The sequence below is a fragment of the Myotis brandtii genome, unplaced genomic scaffold (assembly GCF_000412655.1).
Source record: "Myotis brandtii unplaced genomic scaffold, ASM41265v1 scaffold48, whole genome shotgun sequence".
Lineage (NCBI taxonomy): Eukaryota > Metazoa > Chordata > Mammalia > Chiroptera > Vespertilionidae > Myotis > Myotis brandtii.
In genome coordinates this window covers 4,107,747-4,128,345 of record NW_005368341.1, presented here as the reverse complement: position 1 = coordinate 4,128,345, position 20,599 = coordinate 4,107,747, and the positions used below count along the sequence as shown (strand labels likewise).

The 20,599-nt window shown below is 40.7% G+C and overlaps 1 protein-coding gene across 1 annotated transcript in view; it reads right to left on the bottom strand.

Moving 5' to 3' along the window:
* Window positions 1-20,599, bottom strand: part of SLC25A13 (solute carrier family 25 (aspartate/glutamate carrier), member 13) — a 136,438-nt gene that overhangs the window by 72,316 nt on the left and 43,523 nt on the right. The window contains exons 3-6 of the mRNA XM_014547556.1: window positions 11,142-11,151; window positions 11,015-11,048; window positions 9,554-9,571; window positions 8,303-8,442 (exon numbers count right to left, since the gene is read on the bottom strand). Coding sequence (XP_014403042.1) covers window positions 8,303-8,442; window positions 9,554-9,571; window positions 11,015-11,048; window positions 11,142-11,151 — 202 coding nt within the window. The remainder of the gene's footprint in view (window positions 1-8,302; window positions 8,443-9,553; window positions 9,572-11,014; window positions 11,049-11,141; window positions 11,152-20,599) is intronic.

Sequence of the window (20,599 nt, the reverse complement as noted above, 5' to 3'; positions counted from 1 at the left end):
TCTGGGGAAATGGCAAGTCATTAAAAAAACAAGGAACAAAAATGTATAAAGAAGGTGTGCTTATAAATTATGGCATCACATTGAGCCCTATTTCAAATCAACTCTATATTACATCCAGTATCAGAACTTGCACACTATTTAATATATAAGTACCCACTTCATTTTCATTTTCCTATGTTGATTTGAAGAAAAAAATTCTAGTTAAAGATCCACATATTTTTAAAGAGTAACAATGGAACTCAGCAATGGAATAGGTAGAGAGACAAGTAGTTCGCATTCTTAACATCTTCCTGTGCTTTCCATATTCAGCCCATGCAGTCAGTTCACAGTGAAATTTTATCCCTAATTCACTGGGTGGGGCCTTTAATTCACAGGGTCTTTAGAATCGGGATTTGTGGCACTGCAGGCAAGCAACACTTCGGCAGAAACCAAGAATTGAGCTTTTCCCTCTAAATTTCCTTGCTCTTCTGAGTTAACCTTAAACTTCACAGTGGGTAACGGCTGGGGAGATGCCATATGGAATGTTCATTTTTACCAGGATGTTACTGTAAAAGCCTGCACAACAGGCTGTCCAACAAAACAGCAAGCTGACTAACGCCACGGACACAACACAGCACAACAAACGCTGATTTCTTTTTCCCTGAGAGCAGAAAACACAATGTGAATGACACGTCCTGCATCTGATTCTCCAAGTGACCAGGATCTTACCACCTCTGTGGTTACCCATCGCCAAACTAGCAATGCCTTTCATTTGGATACAACACACAGTCTAATCTCCTGGAAGAGCTGGGGGCAAACAACTCTTACTCATAAAAGCTACTTTTACTCATTTCATTTTGGAACTTCAAAATGTATTGATGAAACAGGAGCCAACCTGTAGCGTAGATCCCATCTGGTTCGACTTAAAATCAACATAAAAAGCACTCACATGTTAAAAATGCAAATATAATCAAGATCTCCAGCTACTAAAGATCCATGGTCTAGATCAGTGGTCTGCAAACTGCGGCTTCGCAAACCGCAGCTCACAAGCCACATGCGGTTCTTTGGCCCCTTGAGTGTGGCTCTTCCACAAAATACTGACTTCTGCGCATGGGCCATGAAGTTTCAATCGCACTGTACGTGCGCGCCCGCACGTGGTATTTTGTGGAAGAGCCACACTCAAGGGGCCAAAGAGCTGCATGTGGCTCGCGAGGCGGTTTGCCGACCATGGGTCTAGATAGTTTAACTAATACAAATGGCAAGTTTGGGGACAATGGGGAGGCACAAATGACTCAGGTTATTCAATCCGAAGCAAGGACCTTGCTAGTTATCCACTGACGTGTTTAAACATCGTGGCTTCAGCAAGGTCTAGTACAAGGGATTGCTTTTTGATAACACCCAAAATGTTCCATCAGTTCCAAAGCTTGAAAATTTGACGTTGCAGAGACTGAAGGTTATGTTTTGTTCTGATTGATGGTGAAGAGGAACAATTTCTAAATTTTTAACATCTACAGCCTTCTGTGTTGAAAGTTTTGTCTTAAACCAGGATGCCATGACAAGCATAATAGCAAAGCACAGTGATGGTGACCAGAAAGTCCAGACCACAGCTGACTCGAAGCAGTGGCCGAGGGATATGTGGCAACTACCAGAACCTGAATAACCAAAATGTCCATTTTACACAGAAAAGACTTGGGCAGATCGGTAGGTCATGTCGACCCATAAGCCAAAATAATGGTCAATTTGACTTCACAAAAAGAACCAAACTTGTTCAGCTGCATAGTAGCATGAACATGCTTTGGTATCCAACAAGGGTTGCCATGGGGATCACATGATCTGACATCAAGGGTCCTTACCAATATGAGTGGCCAGTCTGCGACACCAGACGCAGCTCTATTCCTAGGTTCTACCCCGAGCTCTGCCCACTATGATTCACCTCTCTGGGTTTCCTCATCCTCTTCTGACAAAAGGGCAACCAGAATAAAGGTAAACACTCACACCACCTTTATGATTGGGGCTCTCCACTGGGTCAGGTAACTTCATTCTTAAGTGCTATTTGATGAGAAGACATTACAGATAATGTTTAGTCCGATTCCCTCCCAAGTCAGCCATCCTGTTTCTTAGCTAACTAATAAAACCCCAACTTCAAAATCTCCTCCAATTTATAGCATTGCTGGTTTCTTGATGATTCCTCTTCAAGGCCTCTGGAAACAGAAGAAATGCACTGGCTCCATAAAGTGGGAAATGGAATTCTTTGGAAATGCCTAGGTCTGTGGGGCCAGAGGTGGAGATCCTAGAGCAGCCGTGGGCAAACTACAGCCCGCGGGCCGGATCCGGCCCATTTGAAATGAATAAAACTAAAAAAAAAAAAGACCGTACCCTTTTATGTAATGATGTTTACTTTGAATTTATATTAGTTCACACAAACACTCCATCCATGCTTTTGTTCAGGCCCTCCGGTCCAGTTTAAGAACCCATTGTGGCCCTCGAGTCAAAAAGTTTGCCCACCCCTGTCCTAGAGTATCATCCTTACTCCAAGGAACTGAGGAGAGGAGGTGGGAACAACCCAGCAACACACACATGAAAGGCAATTACAAGCTAAGCTCTGCTCTGCAGCCCTCATTAGAACTGCCTTCTCCTCATCCTCCTACACCCCCATCTCAGCAAACCACTACCATCCCCCCATTTGCCTAAGCCCAAAACGATTCAACCATGAGTTCTGCATATCCTTACCGACCTCATCTTATCACCACGCCTGGTCAGGTCTATCCCTTTTACTTCTCTTGGACCAATTAACTTTGGCTCATCACCATTACCTCCAGCCCAGGCCATAGTTGCTTCTGTCTTGGATTGGAAGGAACCAAGCGGCCCTCCTCCCCTTCATCAGAGCCCCCTCCATTTGACTTCCACCCAATAACCAGAGTGATCTTTCTGAAACACAAATCCGATCATGTGTGCCTCTCAGAGCTCCCCATCAACCTTGGGATGAAGACCAGGTTCTGTGCTTTCAACAGTCAGGGTTTCAGAGGCTAGACCAGTGTTTCTCAATGTGGACCACCTGGAATGCCACAGGTCAGGATGCCTGCTTGAAAGGCAGTTTCTTAGGCCCAATACATATAGGACCTACTGAAGCAGATCCTTGGTGGGGACAGAGGACCAGAACTCCGTCTTTTAAAAGAATCACTTTAGAAAAATTTTATATGACATTTGATAAAACAGAGATTTAGGAAAACTAAAATCAACGTCAGTTCCACCTGTCTCATCATGACCAAATCTAGAAAACTTCTTCAAGCTTCTGTGTTCATCTTTCACACAGAAACAATAGCAACTGCCTGACACCAAAGGTGATTGTAAGGACAAACGTAAGTCAAAGCATTATCTAAGCTGAAAAACGCTCTATGGGAGGCAGCTAATAGAGATAGTTTTCAAGTATGGGGTGTCCCAAAAAATGTATCATGCTTTAACAGCTGATAGCTCAATTTTGAAAATGAAATGTATTTTAATAAACACTGCCTTTATAATTATTCAAAGTGTGTGTATATATTGTTGGGGGGACACCCTATGTATATTGGATTTGGTAGCAATCCTAGACTTTCCTATTAAGAGACTGGAACCACTAGAAATTCCTATGGGTGGATTATATTTAAATTGTAATAACTATGTGTGAAATATATGCCTATGATTATAAAACACTATCAAAAAGTAAATGGGAAGAACAGGAACACATACCTTTTTAATGGTCATATCTGGTAGGGGTCAGAAATGTTAAACGTCTGGCAGTGCCTGACTGTACACCCCATTCAGAGATGAACCCTTCGGAGCCTGGGCCTTGCAGACAGCATACTATAGTGGCAACAGCATCGTACTTTTGAATCCCTTACATGCCTGTGATCTTATTATGGAAGAAGCTAAGCTCTAGAACAGTTTCTCTGTAGTCTTTTGGGGTATACCTTTGGGAACCTAATGAAAGACATGAGCATTTTCCCCAGAAAATTACCTGTAAATGCAAAATGTTGCCCTAGAGCCTGTTTATTCTTTTGCATATAATAGGGTATAATGATAATCACCCCTCGGGGTTTTTGGGGATGCTGTTATCAGAAACAGAATATTTAAAAGCACTTTATAAATTATAGAGATTGTTACTATTTCTACTTTTTTTTTTTTAGGATGACTTTTAGTACAACCCCATAGAATAATTTGGCAGAGGAGTTTAAGAGGCCTTTAACTCTGTGCTCACAGTTGCCTATGATGTCCATCTAATAAAAATGGGTAATGGGTCTGAATAAACATGTCTCCAAACAAGATATACAAGTGGCCAATAAGGACATAAAAGATGCTTGGCATCATTGGTCACTGGGGAAATGCAAATCAAAATTACAAATGAGATACCTCTTAAGAGCTTCTAGTAAAGTGAAAGGCCTCAATCTCCTCATCTGTAAAATAGGGCAGTTAACTAGACGACCTTATGCTGGTATGTGCCCTTTAAGTTCGTACTTTGGATGGCTGCTCTAACCATACTCTGAATGCTAATTTCAGGTTTATATTTGCCATAAGGGTTGATGCCACAAGAGAGTAACCAACACGCAGTTAGTTGGTTGGAGCATTGTCCCATACACCAAAAGGTGGTGGGTTCAATTCCTGGTCAGGGCAGATACCTAGGTTGTGGGTTCAATCTGCTGTCCAGATGCATATGGGAGGCAATCAATCGATGTTTCTCTCTCTCCTCTCTCAAATCAATAAAAATATCCTCAGATGAGAATTAATAAAAAAAATAAAATAGAGTAATCTTATAGAGTGTACATTTCATACTGTTTATGATTGTTTCTTTGGAACTACTAGTATCAGGCAGAAAAACACAGGAACAACCCTTAGACTAATACAAGTGTCTCCAAAGTTGTTATCTCTGCACTCTGGCCCTCTGCGTAAGGCCTCACAGTAAATCCTGCATCCTCAGCAAACACTTGCTGAATTGAGTGGTTTGTTCCAAGTGAGTAATAATCACAGCACAAAAAATACTTCCAAACAGGGTAGAGAGTTTGATGTTACATGGACAGGAGTTCTGGCAGACATAGGACACAAAAACTTCTCCAAATTCTTTTCTAAGAATACTGTTTTCAGTATGTTACAATGAATTATTCAGCTTAGCCACCATAAAATTAGAGCTTTGCTCCTGGAGCTGAGAGAGAGGTGAGTGGAAAGTTTATAGGATATTTTAAAGTACACATCCCTACCCACATATAACACTGTGTTCACATTCACACACACACGCCATCACTCCTGCGTGAAGTGGAGAGGATAGAACCGGGCATGAAAACCTGCAGCAGCAAGGGCCACGGTATCAATGATGCAGTCACAGGACTGTGGCCCCACCCCCTTCTGAAACCCTTCCCTGGGAACAAGACTCCAGGAAGGAGGCTTTGCTTACTTCAACACTACAATTTAGATGCAAAGTATGAACAAGGTAAGTTTAGTTCAAAGAATATCAAATGTATTCACCACTTTATGAACTTTATAACCAAAATATAGAAAACAACACACCAACTCAGCGCTCGAGGGATGCCTGTGACCAGCACCGTCTCGGTGGGAGGGCAGCTGGTCCGGATGGTACACAGATGCGCATGTGATGTCCTCACAGCCACATGGTGAATTATCACAAAGTAAAACGTTTATTAAAGGAAGAAAAGAAAATCTGATTGTGCAGAGCATGGCACTGTCCACTGACCACACAAGCATAGGTAACACACAAGAGTGTACGGATTCAAGTGGCTGAAGGTTCTACCTTGCAGAACCTTCAGTGGGATGGAGCAGTGCTGTCTCTACGTACTGCCCAGACTCCTGAAGCCACAAGCACATCTCGGCTGCTCCTATGGCTGCAGGTGACAGGTAGCAGCATGCACGGGGGCAGTTCTTTCACGTCTCCAGCAGCCGAGTGTCTGCTTTCCTGAGCCTGGCGCCAGCCAGGGAGCTGGTGCCTGTGTCTCCGAGCCCTGCCCTAGAGCAGCGGGGCGGGTGCGTGCTTAACACAGCAAGAGTCTGAAACGTAGGAGATTGAGTTCACTTCTATCTGTAAGAAGTTCAAAGGAAGCAAACAAAAACATTTAGTGTGTGTGTGTGGGGGGGGGAGGGGGGGTGACCCAACGGCAGACATCAAAACTGGCATTTCATTGGCATTCATATAAAGTCTATTATGATGCATCCCTTCCTTCCTTTCAATCTGGGCCTGGAGTGGAACATAAAAGCAGGCCCTACCTGAGCTATTTGAACCTAGTAAAAGTTGAGCATGTGCATTTGGGCTACAAAGTCACAACCATCCTAGGCAGGACACTGTGGGGTGGGTCCACTCACCATTAGAGAGTGGAGTCAAACTCTAGTGAATGCCCTACACGGTGAAGCAGGAAACCTCATCAGTTATCCCTGAGTCATCTCATCTTTGACTGACTTCTCCACATCTTGAGAAAGACCTAGACGCCGCAGGGAGTGGTAGACAGCCGACTCAATGCAGCATAATTGATACTTGCTTAAAGAAAAACGTGATCAGCCTTACTTCTGCTAACATCCCATTAAGACTCAAAGTTAATTAGGCTGTATTCCATAAAGTGAATTTGAGGCATTTGTTTCAATAGAATTATTGTAATTATTCCTCATCAAAATGAATACCCCCTCCAACTGCATGCCAGTGTCTTGTATACACAACAGCAAAAATCCAAGTTGAATTCCATTCTCCACCTGAGTTATTCACATAGGTTTATGTTGATATAGAATTGCCCATGGGGATTCGTAGACATGGCCATGTTTTTTAAAGAATAATACAAAAGCAGGTTTAAGACATCTTGTTATAAAGTTCCAAAGACCAGGAAAATAAAAGCAGAGTAAACAGCATGACACCTTCATACATCATAACACCACCAGTGAAAGTCAAAATGAGAAGCACCTATTAAAGTCAACCTATTACATATGCTGGTGCCGAGGTATGGATGCCACAAAACGCTGACTGAATGAGCACACGGCAGTGTATGTGTGAGCCCCGGGGATCCTCCACCTCCACCTCCACCTCCACCCCGCATCTGTTTCCACCCACTCCTCAGAAGGCTCTGACAAGGTCTCGGGCACACAATAGAGGCAGGGACATCAGCATACCTGCTGCTGACATTACTAGTGACAAAGAACAGAAGGTGGTTTCTCTGGCAAAATTTTTCCTCAAGACCTTGAATTTAAACATAGCAAACAAATCCCATTAAATGACTCTTTCAAACTATTGCATTTAAAAGTCCTGGCCAGGTAGCTCAGTTTGTTAGAGCGTCGTCCCAATATGCTGAGGTTGTGGGTTTGATCCCCAGTCAGGGCATATATAGGAATCAACCAATGGATGCATAAATGAGTGGAACAACAAATCAATGTTTCTCTCTCTCTCTCTCTCTCTAAAAAATCAATCAATAAAACATTTATAAAATATTACATTTAATAAAGTATCGAATGTAATTGTTAGAAAAACAAAAAAAATGCCTAAAAATCCAAAAGAAAGAGTGGTTTATCATATAGACCCACAAGTAGGTAATGGTGTCTGGGGCTAAATGTTAATGTCATAGTTAAAAAAACATTTTAAAAAGTATGCTTCAAAAGGAAAAGTACACTATAATCCTGTTTTCTTACTACTCTTCCTTTGGCATCATCAGTGGTCTAGTGATACGATCACATTGTGGGGGGGGGGGGGGGGGGCGCGGTAGCAGGAGTGACGAGGCCAGACACATCCTAGAGAAATGTCGACAACTCCTAGAGAAATGTTCAACCCTGGACATGGACAGCAGGTGCCCTTTCAACAGTGGTTCTCAAAGGAAGCACCTAAGAAGCTCGAAATGTCCTAATGCCCAGATTGTCTGCCTCCCCCCCACCCCCCTACCCCAAATCAAACCATATCTACTCTCTAGAGGTGGGGCCTAAGCAATGACAGTTTTAAAGCTCACCAGGTAACTCCAACATGCAGCCAAGTTCCAGACTCTGTGCCTTGTCTATGCAAGGCCTCAGATGAAATGATAGTAGTGTTAGATGCCAATAAAGACATCTACCCATTTCTCAGGGGAAAATGAAGTATTGGTAAATAGCAGTGGAACTAGTCATAGTTAAGAGTTGAAGTTCCAAGTTTGCCCCTTCTGATTTACATGATCTTTGATCAAATCACTTGATTTCCTGGAAAGGGCTCCCACCCAATCTGTAGGAGCCCATTCTACACCCTGCTGGAGAAATGTTTCCAGGTGGGATGGTCTGGTCCAGAGTTCCAAAGTAAACCGGGACCCCAGTTTCATTTATTTACTCTTTTCAAGAGACCCACCAGCAAGAACTGAGTGAATTCCGCATATGTCAGGCATCTCTTTCTTTCTTTCCCAAAATGTAGTTGCACAAATTCTGAATCCCAGTTAAATGGAATACGTTGATGAATTGTGGTCTGTTCAAAGACTTGTTTAACGTCCTCTGAAAAGAGAAAAGAAAGGTTGATTAAAACAAAGCCACTCAGGTTCGCCCTTATAAAATCTGCTATTAAATGGACATTGCTACTTTCTTCTTATAAAAGGTAACTCAACTCAAAAAACACACACAGATTATAAAACCATGGCAGAAATAAAAGTTGGAATCTTCATGGAATCAGTTAAAAAATCAAAGTTAATAATCCTACCATATAAAGGGGGGAAAACAACACACACACACACACACACACACACACACACACTTGTAAAAGGCAGTAGGAAACTAAATCAAAGTAATAAACTATATATATAATATCATAATCTCATAAGTTTTGTTTCAACAAAAATTATTTTCTAGGCATAATGGATATAATTCAATCTTCAGTAGCAGGAAACATATACAAGGGTGGCCAAAACAGGTTTACAGTTGTAAGTACACAAAAAACAGAGTTGTTCTTGTATTATTATTTATTAACTACTGTATTATTTATGTGTACTACAAGTATAAACCTACTTTTGCCCAGCCCTGTGCATACAGAAAGACATATGACACTAAATACAGTCCTTTATCGAGTTATTGAAACGTTTTTGAGGATTTAGAAATCAGTTAGATAAATCTTAAAGCACATATTCAACAGCACTAAGACCTTTTTTGAACTTTAGAAATTTCCACTATTTATCAAGCAATGCTTGGAGACAAAGGTGGTGGGAAGAAAAGCCAGCAGACCAATTTTTTAACTTCCCATGGCATATGTTTAGCTTGACAGAAGTTCTCAAATGGTTCAAATTATCCCATTTTAAGATGGGCTACCAAATGTGCTAGTATTGATTCTTCACCTCTTTTTAGCCTCTACTACAAAACTGTAAGAGGACTGACAGAGAAAAGAAAACAACAACATGAAAACCCTTACTTTTCTAAAGCTTCATGTTTTTATTTGCTAGTCTCCTCCTCCTCCCCGCCCCTCTCCACCCCCTCCTCCCACCTTCCCAAAAGTGTGTGTTTGGAGGTTAGAGAGAATACAGGTTATTATTATATTAATGAAATCTGTCCTGGCCTTCACATTGTCAAATATAACTACTAAACCTGCTTATTTTTATGAGTAAACTGTTCCTCATACCTTGTTTTTTACCTGTGTCTAAAATAAGAAAAAAGAGCAAAGTTCGTTAGTCCTATAAAGGATGCCAAAAACGTTGGCACATGTTTCCACTGTTTCCCCCAAATTTCTTACTTCCACCCCCATGACACCCACAAGATTTTATTCCATGAGTTTCAAGTTTCCAGAAAATTTTAAAGTCTTGCCATGAAGAAACAGTAGTGCCACCACCAGCATTAAGGTTGGGTGTGTATTTGCACAGAGAAGGTAGTAAAAATCAGAATTATGCCAGGCATAAATTTTATGAAAGGTGGCAGAAAACCTCTGGCTGGCCCTGACAGCAAAATAAAAAGTTTTAAAGGGCAACCCTCAATTTCTTTGAATTTATTCTGTCTTCTCTACTTCTAGGGGGGGGAAAGGAGATAGGACATAAGAAAAATGAAATGAATCAAGAATTGGACTTTTTTTACAAAAGGAAAGACTCCCTGAGGATCTGCGGAGATGGAGGGGTGGTCCTCAGTAAAAAGAATTAGGTAGAGGGAGACTCCACAAGTTTTCTTCGGCTCTAAAACACCTGAGAAGAAATTATCAAATTCGAATTCAAATAATGGGTTCAGATTGTACTAAATGGTAGCTGGTATTTTATAGGCTCTCACACTGTGCCAGGTATTGTTCTCATGGCTATGAATGTGGAAGTCTTCAGTGGTAAAAATAGATATTAACTCAGATAATCTGTAGCTCCTGTCCAGTTATCAAATTCTATAGATCTATGTAAAGCAGGCCCAATAGAGGTTTAAGGAAGGCTCCCACAATCTTCTAATCTAGAACAATAAATTATCCAATGAGAACTGATGTTCCAATGACAAAGATGCAAAAGAAAAAACACAATTTTTTACACTGTAAATAAAATTTTACAGTACAACAAAACATTAGAGAAATACTATACAAACAATAATGGCTTTCTGGCCATTTTTCTGCATTCCGGTGAAATATTCCTTTCCCTCAAGCATCCTGATGAAATTAAGTGGTAATGTAATAATCATAGGGCAGCTGTCAAAAATGAGGTCCTTCCTTTCCATGAAGGAAAGTAACAGGAGGTATTAACCCACAGAAAGTAACAGAAGGTAGTAAGGCTAGAGCCTTTTCCGCTATTCCACAGAGCTCACTTCTCATGCAAATGTCAGCCTGAAGTACTGAAATCTAGTCACACTACAGGAGAGAGCAGTATGTGATCCCTAAGATAATCTCAACTCTACAAATTGTCAACCCTATAGACCTGTACTGTTTAAGATTTCTCCATGCCTTGTGAGACAATGAAAGGTAAGAATATGCCTCCTATCTTATAGTGGGAAAATCAGAAACAAATAAACCAAAATGGTTTTGAAATTCTGCTCTGTACTCGGGCTTCTGTGGAAAATTCCATGAGCTTTACCAAGAAAAACTCCCGGCGTCAACCTTAGGGCCATCCTATCACTAAACCTTTACCATTCCCCGACTTTTGCAAACCTAACTTGTACTCCTGGAGAGAAAAGAGGAAACTCAAAGTGTTTTAGGTTTTCTTGGTAACTTACAGTTCAGTGTACTATATACATAACTATAACTCATAACTCACCTGCTGACAGCTTTCAAATAAGCATTACTTGTCAGATTTATCATTCACTTCAAAAGAATTAGAAGAAGGTCTCTCCTGGCCTAACACACAAGTTCTTAAAATCTTACCAGGTTGAGGTCACAGAGGCAAAGAAGCAAAACTGAATTAGCACTGGAATATGAATGAAGCACTGGATATATATTTTGGACATTCAAGGTCATATTTTTCATAGCTCACCCAATCCTACTTAAAGTAAAAACAAATTAGAATGCTTATCTCTTAAAGTATAATCATTGTTATTTCAGTCTGTGCCAAACAAATTATGTTCGGAAGGACTATAGGAAGTTCCCATAACATACCGATAATGGTGATATTATTTAAAGCAAGACTTTACCAAATAAGCTCAAGGATTCTTTGAGTTTATTTGTGGGACTTTGCTTTCTCTACAAATGTTTTGAGCCTAAAAGTCTGCTGTATTTTTCTTTCTCAGTGACAAAAAGACAACTACAAAGTGACAACTTTTCTTTCCTAAATATAACCTCAAAGTCAACTAATTTCCCCCAAGTTAATAAATTTCCCAGGCTACAGAGTACAGTTGTAGTAGAAAGATTGTTATTTTTAAAAGCTGGTTGCAGATGACATGACCTTTTATATAGAAAGCCTTAAGGAATCCACTAAAAAACTATTCAATGAGTCCAGCAAGATTGAAGGATACAAGATCAATATATAAAAATCAATTGTGTTCCCATACACTGAAAATAAGCAACCCAAAAAATGAAATTAAGAAAACAATTCCATTTCCAATAGCCTTACAAAGAATAAAATACTTAGGGATAAATTTAACCAATGATATGCTAAACGTATTCTCTAAAAATTATAAAATACCTTTAAAAAAATTAATGAAGACCCAAGTAAATAGAAAGACATTTCATGCTCATAGATTGGAAGACTTAATACTGTTGAAATGGAAATACTCCCCAAATGATCTATAGGTTCAGTATAATCCTTATCAAAATTCGAGCTGGCTTCTTTGCAGAAATTGACAAGCTGATCCTAAAATTCATATGGGACCCAAAATAACCAAAACAATCTTGAAAAAAAATAACAAAGTTGTATTTCAAATTTATTACAAAGCTATAGTAATCAAGACTGTATGGTACTGGCATAAAGATAGACATATAGACAAATGCAACAGAATTGGGAGTCAAGAAATAAAACCTTGCACTTATGGTCTATTGGTTTTCATAAAGGCTGACAAGACAATTCCTAGGGAAAGATTAGTCTTTTCAGCAAATGGTGCTGGGACAACTGGATATCACACGCAGAAGAAAAAAGTTAGAACCCTACCTTACACCACATACAAAAGCTAACCCAAAATGGAGCAAAGACCTAAACATAAAGAGGTTAAACTGTGATATTCTTAGAGGGGGAAAAAAACAAACAAAAATCTTTGTACTCCAGATTAGAAAATGGTTTCTTAGAGATGCCACCAAAAACACAAGCAATGGAGGAAAATAACAGGTAAATTGGACTTCAAAATTTAAAACTTCTGTATTCAACAAAAGTGAAAAAACAGACTACAGAATTGGAGAAAATTTTTGCAAATCATATTATCTGATAAAGAACTCTGGAACATATCAATAACTATCACAACTCAATAAAAAAAGAAAAATCACCCAATTTTAAAAATAGGCAAAAGATTTGAGTAGATATTTTTCTTTTCTTTTTTTGTTAATCCTCACCCAAGGATATTTTTTTCCATTGATTGATTGATTGATTGATTGATTTTTATTTTATTTATTTATTTATTTATTTGAGAGAGAGAGAGAGAGGAAAGGAGGGGGAGGGTAGAAAGAGAGAGGAGAGAGAGAAACATTGATGTGAGAGAGACACATGGATTGGTTGCCTCCCATACATGCCCCATCCGGGGCTGGGGATTGAATCTGCAACCCAGGTATGTGCCCTTGATCGGGAATTGAACCCATGACCCTTACGTGCATGAGTTGATGCTCTAACCACTAAGTAATGCCTGCCAGGGCTGGAGTAGATATTCCTAAAAAAAAAACACCCACATATACAAATGGTCAATAAACATATGACAAGATGCTTGATATTATGAGCCATTAAGAAAATGTAAATTAAAACCACAATGAGATACCACTTAACCTCCACTAATAATAAATGTGTGTGGGTGAGGATATGAAAAAACGGAAACCCCTACACACTGCTGGTGGGAATGTAAAATGATGCAGCTACTTTGGAACAGTTTAGCAGTTCTTCAAAAAGTTAAACACAGTTACCATATGACTCAGCAATTCTACTTCTAGCTATATATCCAAAAGAAATGAAAATATAAGCTCACCCAAAAGCTTGTGCACAAATGTTCATAGCAGTATTCATAGAAACAATCCAATGTCCACTAACTGAAGGATGGATAAACAAAATGTGATAATTATCCACAGCAATGAAATATTATTCATTAATAAAAAGGAATATGGTACTGTTACATGTGACAACATGAGTGAACCTTGAAAACATTATGCTAAGAAGCCAGTCACAAAAGATCACCCACTGTATGATTCCATTTATATGAAACTAGAGGCCCAATGCATGAAAATTCGTGCAAGAGTAGGCTTTCCTTCCCCCGGTTGCTGGCACCTGCTTCCCTCTGGCACCTGGGACCCAGGCTTCGCTCTGGCTGCTGATGGCAGGCGCCCGGGACCCAGGCTGCTTCACTCTGGCCCTGGTTTCATCCGGAATGACACCGGAAGGACGTTCGGTCTAATTAGCATATTAGCCTTTTATTACCCTTTTTTATTATAGATTTTTTTTTTTTAAATATATTTCTTTATTGATTTCAGAGAGGAAGGGAGAAGGAGAGAGAGAGAAACATCAATGATGAGAGAGAATCATTGATTGGCTGCCTCCTGCACATCCCCTACTGGGGACTGAGCCTGCAACCCAGGCATGTGCCCTTGGCCGGAATCGAACCTGGGACCCTTCAGTCCGCAGGCTGATGCTCTATCCACTGAGCCAAGCCGGCTAGGGCTATAGATTATTATTATAGATGTCCAGAATAGGCAAGTCCATAGAGACAGAAGGTAAATTAGTGATTGCCTAAGACTGTTCTAAAATTGACTGTGGCGATGGTTGCACAAATCTGCGAATATACAAAAACCCACTAAATTATACTTTAAATGAATGCAATGAAGCTACCTTTAAAAAACCTGAAACTGTCAGCTCTGCCTCTTACTAATGAGTGACATCAGGCAAATTACCTACACTGACTCAAATTATCTACTTAATCTGCAAAGTGGGAATAAAATATGTATCTTCAAGGGTTGTCCTAGGGCTAAGCATGTCTAGCCCAGTGTTCTAAAACATAGTAGGTGACCATTAATAAAATGGTAAAACTCCAAAATCTAAAGTCTTAATTTTAATCAAAGATGTTTTCCAGGAACTAAATATTTATGAAGAATCAGGCACAGTGTGATTTGGAAATATCATAGTTTATACGTTTCTCAAAAAGCAATAATTTTCCTCAAATATTTAAAATCCACCCTTCTCTTGACTCATATATTAAAATTTTGAATAACAAGTGATTTGAAAAACTAAGTAATTTTCTATTATGATTCTGAAAGTATGAAATTAAAAAAGATTAAGAACCTCCACTCTTTACTTTGAAGATCTTTCAGATAACTAGGAATATTTAATTGGCAAATTACTTGCACATGCCATTAAGTGGTTAGACTGAATTTGTTTTTACAAATTCTATGGGCTCTTATTCCTTAGCCTCCACCACACTATAATCTGAAATCATCAAGGTCTTCACTTATGCAAATTTTAACTTTCTACGTTTTTGTTTCCACACAGAATAACGAAATTAATGTGCTTTAATTTCCCAAAGATTCACTTTTTGAAGCTGCAAATCAACGAAAAGTTTCCCATTAAAATAAAAAAGGTTTTCATCAAGCTACATTATTTCAAACCCTGCACCATAATACCTCTCTCTCTCTCTCTCTCTCTCTCTCTCTCTGTCTCTCTTGGATCCTAAAATGTGCATCCTATATAATAAAAGGCTAATATGCAAATTGTCCCCCCAACTGGGAGTTTGATCAAGATTTCAACCAGGAGTTCGACCAGGAGACAGGGCTGGCCAACCACCCATGGCCCCTCCCCCTGGCTGTCCCTGCCCCCGATTGCCCCCCCACCCTTATTGGGGGCGGGGCGAGCCAGCAATCCACCCACAGCCTCTCCCCCCACCTGGCCTGATCAGGGCAGGCCAGCAGGACCCCACCTGTGCACGAATTCGTGCACTGGGCCTCTAGTTAATACATAAACACAAAAAGGATGTTTCTGTTAAACCCAAAAGCAGTGGCTTTGGAGGCAAAGGGAGAGCGGCTGAACGGCCACACTTTATCTCAGCAGCTTCACTGGGGGCCTTCTCCAGTGTGTGCTCAATCCTCCCAGAAAGTTGTGGTTTCGCTCTCAGGGCACTAATATTCCACCCTGCTGATGTGGTTAACAACAGCTTAGGCGGCCATCCTCTTTTAAGCAGGGAGCAAAGACAAATTGTTGAATTCCTGAGTTAAATGACATAATGGAGTAAGTGGATGCAGACCTATCTCTGCTGCCACAGGCTCCCATAGCAAGGTTGCCATTTCAAACCCTTTTGACAAGTGCCTTTTTATATTAATCACAGTTAAGGGTCTGAAGAGGACAGAAGTGTTCTGGCTACAATTCAGACTCGCGCAAGGAAGTTCTAGGGGGAAAATGGGTGCCATTAAAACAGCGTAAGGACAGAACAAGTACTTTGCACGCGCAGCTCTTCTCATTAAAATGAGTTCGCGCTGAGCCGCTGTACACTTTCTATTATTCTGATTCTGAACATGTAGGTACAGTGGTGGAAAGTATCTTTCAAAAAACAAGCACACGCTGAATATTATATTGAAGTGATAGGTGATGCTGGCACAGGTAAAATTTAGGGCTAATTGAAAACTTCCAGTTCTGAACTAAGAGAGTGATGGGACTGCCCTGACATGAGCTCATGTGACATCCTAGAAAAGAGCACCGTCCTTCTAGTAGCACCAGCAGACAGCGTTGTGATTCCTACAAAACCAGTCACCTTCCATCTCTGGGCCTGTTCCCACATCTGGGGAAGAAAGCTGTGAACTACACAATAGCCATTGTTCAATTGCAGGGTGAACCCATCCCCAGGCACAGCTCCTTCAAAACACCTTCCCAAGCCCCACAGCCAAAGATTCTGATTCCGCGGATCTGAGATGGAGCCAGGGAGTCCACAGTTGTCATGAACACTCCCCCTCGCTATCACAAGGAGGACCCACGGCCTGCCATCCAGATAACAATCCTTCCTATTCTAAAACCAATGGACCTATAAACCCTCAAGATGAACACACTACTGAAGTCATAGTAGCGAATGTTGGTTAACAACAACAGAAAAAGTTAAAGTCTGGCTGTGATTGAGCATTCGTTATTAATCGCTGCCCCATGCCATCACCTAAACCAGTGGTTCTCAACCTTCCTAATGCTGCGACCCTTTAATACAGTTCCTCATGTTATGGTGACCCCCAATTTCATTGTTACAAATTGAACATAATTAAAGCATAGTGATTAATCACAAAAACAATATGTAATTATATATGTGTTTTCCCATGGTCTTAGGCGACCCCTGTGAAAGGGTCGTTCGACCCCCAAAGGGTCGCGACCCACAGGTTGAGAACCGCTGACTAAACCAACAGCAACAGAGGCCAACCGAGATGTTTTCATCTGCTAGAAAAAGTCATTTCCAAACGGACAGAATAAATCATTAGCAGTCTTTCAAAACTTCAAAAGTAGGTCAGTGAAAATGGCGTGTGGAGGCATAGAGCCGACTGTGATCACCCTCCAGGTGTGTGCCCTGGCTTTAACCATTGGCTGTGTTAACTGCCCTTGAAGGGAAGTTTCCCACCATGAGAGAAGTCCACAGCCAAAAAGCTCCAGCACTTTGAAATGCTTAAAGGGGTACAAAGAATCCAAATTCATCCTCTAAATGCAAACATACTATCTATATTGTTTAAAAAACGAAGTAATGCTAGTTTCCTTAGATGGGTGTTATAAAATGGAATTTTCTTGCAAAAGCTTTAATATACATTTCACCCACCTTAAATGCTTTCAAGAGCAGAGGTACCACAAACATATACCCAGTGATCCCATATTAGTGTAAAACTGTTTTATTTCAATTAAAATGTCTAACTATCCACCTCCAACATACACCTAAACTGTAATTTTCTCTGAGAACGTGCAGTATGCGCTTGATTTTGTTTCCTTGATGGACCTATCAGAGCAAAAACTGCCTCGCCACTGTTGGAAGAAATCAGTCATTAGCAGAAAGATTACAGCAAATTTTCCAATTTAGAAAAACCGTATTTTTATCTCTCTCTCTCACACGAAAAGAATAATGGTATAATTTGACTATTTTTAAGTGAGCAGTACAGTTTAAAATAGTCACATTTTCCCAATGCCTCAAGCTTTAGGATTTACTGTTAGCTTTGTGTTCTCCACGCCTTCTTTCCTTATTGCAAATTCTCTTCTCCTTTCATCTACACACACACACACACACACACACACACACGGGAAGAAGCCCCCAATCCGGCCTCTCCCCACGGGCAGTCTTCTGAAGAGAGGGCAACTTTCTAAGGAGGGGCTTCCAGGGCTATGGAGACTTCCTCTCCAGTTGACATCTTCCCACCTTCTCCACAGGCCTCCTCCACCCCAGCCCAGTCCCTGTTTTTAAAGTGGAGTGATGAAGTAGGAAAAGGGACAATATTTTAGCCATTTGAAGCAGGGGCGATTTTCAAATTATCCCACCAACTGGAAGTGCTCTCTGATACTACTATCTTGCAAAATTGAAGCCATTATGGTCAATCGTGCAAATCCGTATTTAGCTTTTCGTAAACAGAGGGTTTTTGACCCGATGAATTGGAACAGCTTCTGAAGAGCCTGGGATCTCAGGCGAGACCCTCAGTACCAGGGCACGCCACAACCTTTACCAGCGTGGAGGTCATTTACTTCCAAAAGCACGCTGTTCTCACCCAGGAGCCTTTATTCTCCACTGGAATGTGGGTAAGAAGATATACTCAGGTCCCAAAATTATATAAAATAAAATCATTATCGGGCAATGATACTACATTAACACATTTTTGTGTGTGTGAAACACCAAAATCAGAATCAATATTAACAAAAAAAATTCCCCCCAATAATGCTCCTTAAACCATTTCCCCACTAAGTTATCTTTTTGGATAGTATTTCATTTTCCAAGACTCTTTACAAAGATAAGAAATAAATTACCCTCTTTCCAGTGAGCTTAAAAAATTATATCTAATGTTTTGTCTTCTTCTATTCCAATACTTATATTCCTCTAGCTTTTTAATTTATTATTAAATCTGGATGCTTACCTTCAAAACTTCTCATTTCCGTACTTTTAACTCTCATCATTTTCTGCAACTTGAACCAAAACAACTGAAGTGGGTTGTTTCCACATATTTCCTCCTGCCATCTAGCCTGTCCCTTTTCCCAGAACATACCAAGTTCACTTCCATCACAGCAGGTGTTCCTGGACAAAAATCTAACTGTGAACCCAGAATGGGACCCTCCGCTTTGGAAAACAGCTTGGCAGTATCTACTGAAACTAAATATACACATTTTTCTATGACCTAGCAATTCTACTCCTAGAAATGCCTACACACACATACACACAGACACACACACACAGACACACACCAAATCTATGTATGTATAAGCACATTATTTGCAGGAGCCAAACTAAAAATGTGCAAATGTCTATCAACATTTAGAAAGAGTAAATAAGGAAAAGTTTACACAATGGAATACTATATACAGCAAACAAAACAAAACAAAACAAAACAAAGTAAAAAAAAAATGACCTGGATGAATATCACAAATAAAACTTAAGCAAAAGAAGTAGGAATAAAAGGGTACATGCTATCTCAAGGTCATTTACAAATATCAGGAATCAAAATAAGAAAACATGGTAAGAACAAGACTGTTAGAAGTATGTTTTGCCTCAAAGGAAACAGAACACAATGATCTAGGTCCGTGTTCGGCAAACTGCGGCTCGCTAGCCACATGCGGCTTTTTGGCCCCTTGAGTGTGGCTCTTCCTAAGCCTTAGGAGTACCCTAATTAAGTTAATAACAATGTACCTACCTATATAGTTTAAGTTTAAAACATTTGGCTCTCAAAAGAAATTTCAATCGTCGTACTGTTGATATTTGGCTCTGTTGACTAATGAGTTTGCCGACCACTGATCTAGGTCAAAGGAACAAAACGGAGGGAATGAAGATCTTTTCATTGTAGCAAACACAGGGAGTGGGCTAGACATGGAAAGGTGGTGAACATAAACAAGGCATCAGAGAAAACAGTAAAGAGTTCCCTGAAATGGGACACTGGGGGGTCTGTCCCTCGCTCCATCTGACTTTTGTTTGCTGAGCACTGGGATATGAGTAGTGGGAGCACTAACACTCCCGGCTTGTAGACCAACACTGATGCTTGCTGTGCTTAGTGAGCCAGCCCTGCTTCAGACAAGCTCTTATGCGGAAATCCACTATGTAAACAGATGAAAGTGTTACTGCGCTCCTCTGGGTGAAATGCAAGGCTCGGAGGCCAGGCTGAGAGGCACCGAAAATCTGCAGCTGCACGCCAGCCTTCCCTGCAGCCCACAGGAAGGCCCCAGATGACCCTCTTAGAGTGAGAAAACCATGCTCACCCCATGACCCCCAATGACTGAGCCGATCTGAGAGGTAAAAAAAGGGGCCCTTCTCTCTCACCACTCCATGCTCACCCTGCCCAAAGAGGCACACTCAGGCAGACAGCCTTCAGAAATACAAAAGGCTCGTTCTTGGGTGAAGGACTGACAAGGGCTAAGGAAGTAACCAGAGGTAGAGTGAGTGACAGTATCTCAAACAGCCTCATATGGACAGACAGATATGTCAGAGACTGAGGCTCTCTTCAAACTGGGGGTCGATGAGACCAGGATTGACTAAGTCCTCTTTTCTGCCCAACTCCACTTAAAAAAAAAAGAAATTCTTCAACCCCATTATGAGTTTCCTGGAAAATATACTAATTGCTAGATTCTTCTAAAAGGTACCTGCTGTCGAAACACTCCTTAGGCTCCCCCCAACCCCATGACTTTGTTTCATTGACAAAAGCCTGTTACCCACAGCACCCACCTCCAGGATGACTCTGCCCTACCTTATGAAAAGTGTTGAAGGTCAGCTGTTATTTTGGAACTGGATGGTCATTTGGGTATCTTCTTTGTACTACTCACAGCACTTTCAGTTAATCCTAAATAGGGATTAAGAGCTCAAAAAAGCCCAGGGCACATTTGATGACACCCACAGGGCGAGGATCCCATCAGCTCATCGTAAATGGATACAGAGTGTACCCTGCTGTCTTTCTGTG